At 31.1% G+C, this 5,385-nt stretch overlaps 1 protein-coding gene across 1 annotated transcript; it reads right to left on the bottom strand.

The window, feature by feature from the left end:
• Positions 1-212: 212 nt before the first annotated feature.
• LOC115697953 (uncharacterized) lies at positions 213-3,093 on the bottom strand. The gene is made up of 3 exons (XM_030625133.2): positions 2,823-3,093; positions 1,893-2,091; positions 213-1,540 (listed from the first exon to the last, which is right to left on the bottom strand). The coding sequence occupies exons 1-3, from the start codon at positions 2,971-2,973 to the stop codon at positions 571-573; spliced, it is 1,320 nt and encodes a 439-aa protein (XP_030480993.1). The 5' UTR covers positions 2,974-3,093; the 3' UTR covers positions 213-570.
• Between the last annotated feature and the right edge of the window lie 2,292 nt (positions 3,094-5,385).

Raw genomic sequence — 5,385 nt, 5'->3', positions numbered from 1 at the left:
TGTTTGAAAAAAAAAAAAAGTTAGTATTTAGTGTAAATTTTCTAAATAAAAAAAAAAACCCTAAAATGCAAATGTAAAATAAACTAAAAAAAAATTAAATTAATTAAGTTAGAAACAAAAACATGAAATATGAATTTGGATAATAAGTTTACAAAAATATGGCATATCAAATACTATAAAAAGTCTTAAATGTGAAAAGCGTCATAAAAGAGTGGCAAACCTATAAATATCATATTTTTGTAACATTTTTACAAAATCCCATATTTCATATAATTTTCACTAGTAATAACCTCATTTGGCGACATCTATTATAGTTTCTCTAAATTTAAAAAGCAAAGTACTAGTATATAAGCAAATGTTCAGTTCACAATTGTCTCCATAATATCAGACCTTTTCCTAATCTGTATGTAGCCAGCCATTGTACTTCTAGTTAACCATAATCTTGTATAATGATCCATCATTGCAAAACACTGTATCATACATTGTATCAGCAACCCAGCTTAAAAAGCCCTGTCCAAAACATCAAAAAAAATCATCACGGCTATTCTCAATGATAACATCGAGAAAGATTCAGTTGCCGAAATCCCGTACCAACCTCCGACGCTCAACACCACTATATTCACAACCGGGCAAGAAATGATTGCCATGGTTCAAGGTTCTTCCACCAAACACTGTCGCCATGTCTCTATTAAAACTAAGTATCCGTTCATTGACAGGAAAGCTCGGATCAAGACAGGTTCTTCGATTAAAGTCGGAGAAAACATGCAAGTTGTTGAAGGTTCTTCCAAGAGGCATTTGTGCTCTATGATCACATTCATGATATCTATGCATATCAATACAATAATTTGTGATTCTTCCAGGAAGCATGGCAGTTGTGTTGTTGGATGTATGTCCAACTTCATTGAAAGGTCCCATATCATAACAAGTTCTTTTATTAGATTCGACCACTATATGAATGTCATGATCCGCTTTTCTTTTATGTTTCAAATCATTGACACAAGAGACCATACCATGATGATTTAGTCCCTGAATTGATCCAGTATATTCAAGTTTCCGAGTAAACGTTCCAAGATAATCCCTCCCATGATCATATGGAGGATAGGGAAACCTCTGAAGTTGTTGGTGAAAGTTTTGATTGAACATTGCAACAGCAGCCATTTCAGGTCTATTGAAATCAAATAAAGTCGATAGGCTTGGTATTTGTGATTGCTCAAATCTTCTACACATTGGAGCAAAGTGTGAAGTTGTTCCAGGCATGATGGGTGTAATAAAAAGTCGAAATTTATAGGTACTGCACTTACCTAAATGGAAAGGTTTATCACATCTGGCACCATCTCCTCTTTTATTCTTATAACCAGGGTAATTTTTAATGTTGAACTCCACACATTCAATCAAAGCTAATGAGTTCCAACTTGCTAGTTCCTCTAGGTTCCAGAGGGAAAATGGTGGTGTCGTTTTGTGGTTTACATGAATTTCACCATTAGGCTGAAGCATGTTTCTTGCACTCCAAAAAAATCCATGTACAAGCCTCCTATGCTTGCTGTCAAGGATATACATTGCCAAAGAGAAACCAAAAAAAAAAAATCTTTGAAGCCCATAAACACAACAAATACAGGCAATGTGAACACATACAATGAAACAACAAATGCAAGAATAAAATTTATGTTGTAAACTTATAGCCTATTAGACCTTGTGAAAGCATAGCAAAAATTGGTTCGACCTACTTTTACTAGTCTAATAACTAGAACAAAAGCAAATGGTTTGAAGAACAATAGACAAGCCATATATTTTGCTTCTTTCTTCCTAATTTTTACTTATAATAACATAGATATTGCAAGCATACTCTCACCAAAACCAAGCCAAATAAGAAAAATGTAATCAAAACAACTTACTGAATTGCACTGCTGTCATCTTCCCTTGCCCCAAAACCAGCATGAGGAAAGTTGAAAACAATGCGATCGAATTTCCGATTTCTAAGTTTACGATAAGTCTTCAGCATAGTTGCATTCACACCATGTATAGGGGATGCTCCCAAGTTTATCAAAGTTTCCAAGTTCGATTTTGCTTCCTTGTACTTCTTAACTACAACATCTACTTGGGAGGGAAAAAAAACAAAAATAGGATTATGCTAAAGAAATTAAAGGTAAGTAACTTGGCATAATAAACTCAAACTTAAAGTCAATTATTTAGTTTTTTACTCTACAATGTGTTCACAAAAATTCATTACAATCTTTATATATGAGATTATACTACTATAAATTGCTTACAATAATTCATCCATCATAAATAATATATTTAAAAACTCAATGTCAACAAAAATAGTACAAAAAGGAGAAAGATTGAGTTCCACTATCATAAAAAAATGTGTGTCAGTATGAATTAGGAATATATGATCCTACCAAATGCCCTTCCAAAAAAAATAAAAAAAACCCAAATGAGCTTTGATTGAAACAATGAGTTTGTAGCTTCTAAAAAAAGCAAAATAGTATACAAAATAACTATATTGCAATTAAATCTTTTCGGATTCCCGAACAAGTTAACAGAGATGAAAATATTCTTAATCCAATTAAAAGACGTAAATGTATTCAAATAAAGAGAAAGAATCTTGTACAATCAAACCATATTTAATAGTAACGACATGTTCATTGCCCTCTAGTGAAAAAAAGGGGATTCTCAACAACGTGATCAGATTCATACCAAATGAAAAAGAATACAAACACGTATCATTCAAAATCAAAATCTTTTCTTAATAATTGGACGCATGCATTGCAAATAGATTCTTTGAAAAGGACATAAGTAAGAGAAAAGGGTGTTGAATATACCATAGGTGTCTAGTGAAGTAGCAACAATATTAGAAGCAGAGCCAAAAGAACGAGCCAAACTCGAAGAAAATGAGAAGTCTCCATCACCCACTAACAGTATTTGATGATTTGAGGAATAGAATTGGACCCATTTCTCATCTTCGGAGACCATTGCTTTGAACTTTTTATTTCTTATGTGACAATGACAGTGATAGAGATAGAGTTGAAGAGTCCATAAAATTGGGGTTTTGACAATTTAAAATGTACTAGAATTGTTAAGAGGGTAATAGAGGATTTTTAAGTTATATTTAATGTTTTTAATCGAAGAGAGGGTATTACAATTTAGAGTTGTGAACATGAGCCATTGCTAGTTGACACAACACCACTACATTAGAATTTCTTACCAAAAAAAAAAAAAACACTATATTAGAATTAGAGTTTTATTTTTAAGAATTATTTAATTTAATTATATGAATTCTATTGTATAACACTCCATAAGTAAGACACAATGTTATTATCTTTTAGAGTCATTTGTGGCATATTTGGTCTATTTTTTTTTTTTTTTTAATTTAGCTGTTAAAATATTTTTTGATTTATTGTGTAATTAAAATAATTTTTTTAGTGTTAGTTTTGTGACTTTTGATTATTCTTTTTTTTTTTTAGAAAAGCTTTATTTACAGCTCTTATTTTTGGTTTATGAAATTTGTTTAACAAGAGAAGGAATTCTTTAAATGAAAAGTTACTTATTTAAAAAAAAAAAAAATTAAAATTATCTTTATAGAAAGTTGTCTATTTTTGAAAAAATTGATTTTTCTTTTTTCTAATTGTTAAAGAAGCTGCTTCCAATAGGTTCTCTCCACTCCCTGCTGTCATCAACGACACCAGCAATCTCAGCACCAATTGGACAGCACCTGTTGCTGGTTTTTTGAAGGTAAATGTTGATGGTGCTCTATTTTCTGCATCCAATTCTTTCGGTTTAGGGGGTCTGGCCCGTGATGCTAATGGCCATCTCATTGAAGCTTTTTGTTTGCACAAACCGGGATGTGTTCAACCCAGTTTAGTGGAGGCTATTGGTGTCAAAGAAGCTTTGAGTTGGATAAAAACGAAAGGATGGGAACATGTTATTTTGGAAACCGATTCACTTGTGGTTGTTCAAGCTCTCCAAAGTAATGTGGTCATGCAATCTTTGTTTGGATCTACTATTACATATTGTCGTAATCTTTTAAAGTCTTTGCCTTATGTTAATGTTTGTTTTGTCAAACGATCTGCTAACAACGCCGCTCATTGTCTTGCTCGTGGCGCTTGTTTTTGGTTAGATTGTATTTTTGTTGGTAGCAATGTTCCTGATGCTATTAACAATGCTGTAATGGCCGATTTGGCTATTCTTTCTTAATGAAGTTTTCTACTTTCTTTCAAAAAAAAAATTGTTAAATTCGGTTTTGTCATGTTTATTGTAGATCAAATAATCTTTATTTGGGAGGTATTAAAGACTAAATTGCGATCTTGGTCCTAATTGGAAAGTTTCCCGTTTGGTCTTGATTTGCTGCAATAAAATTTGATCTTGATGCTGCAAATTAGGATTTTTTTAGAAAAGTTTTGGGCAACTTTGAAAACTTATGTGTGGTTGTAGTTAGGTTTTCTATGTTCTATAAATAGGACCTAAAGAGTAACCAAACGTTCTGATATCCTCTAGTCTCATATTTTCATATCTATATTTGTGAGAAGAGTGTTTTATTTGTAAAAACTTAAATTGTTCAACTAGATTTTGGTTTTCTTGTTATGATCTTGTACTATTCATAGAATATGTTGAAAAGAAGCTTTGAACAAGCGTGGGTCTTCGGAAGAAGACTTTTTCAAGTATCATTTTGGCAGGAAATGAGTATATATCTTTAAGAGAAGATTTGTTTAAGCCTTACTTCGGGATAAGCACACATCAATAGTTGAAGCGAGTTCACTACTTGGTGTGGTTCAGAGATTAAATTAGCAAGGTGGATTATAAATGGTTGCGATAAATTATTAGAGGGAGTCTAAATTTGTTTAAGTCAATTACTTTTTGATTTTATTCTCTGGGGCCTCGTGAACTAGAATTGTTTGAAAGAACACTAATGCCACATATAATTATCTTGTATCAAGTTTTTAAATTCTGCACATTTTATTTTTGTTTCAATCTATTACTACAAGTCTTTACGGTTATGATTTTATTGTTGTTATTAAAAAAATATATTTACATTTGTAAAAACACGATTTTTCACAGCATAACCCCCAATACTTTTACTTCGCTAACAATTAATCTTTAAAATCTAAATTTTGACGATAAAACCATCAAAACTCACAATTTGTTAAGAATTAGTTATTTTCATCCATTTTCATTCGTTAATTGCCAGAATGGTAATCCTCCACATGTATACAAGGTACATGTGGCACAATTTTATTGGTTTACGTAAATAATTATTAAAAAATAAAAATAAATAAATTTAAAAATAAAATCAATCATTTTAAAACAAATAAAAATCAAGAAAAAACCAAAAACTAATAAATGAATAAATATAAAAGAAAAGCAATTTTTTTTAAAAAAAATCTAATT

Source organism: Cannabis sativa, chromosome 7 (genome assembly GCF_029168945.1).
Source record: "Cannabis sativa cultivar Pink pepper isolate KNU-18-1 chromosome 7, ASM2916894v1, whole genome shotgun sequence".
NCBI lineage: Eukaryota > Viridiplantae > Streptophyta > Magnoliopsida > Rosales > Cannabaceae > Cannabis > Cannabis sativa.
This window is presented reverse-complemented; position numbering and strand designations above follow the sequence as displayed.

Excerpts from the sequence above, each read along its gene's own strand:
- LOC115697953 (XM_030625133.2), bottom strand. The coding sequence starts at position 2,973 with ATGGTCTCCGAAGATGAGAAATGGGTCCAATTCTATTCCTCAAATCAT. Across the intron at positions 2,092-2,822 it reads TACTTCACTAGACACCTATG|ATGTTGTAGTTAAGAAGTAC; the intron begins GTATATTCAACA and ends CCTCCCAAGTAG. Across the intron at positions 1,541-1,892 it reads GATGACAGCAGTGCAATTCA|CAAGCATAGGAGGCTTGTAC; the intron begins GTAAGTTGTTTT and ends TATCCTTGACAG.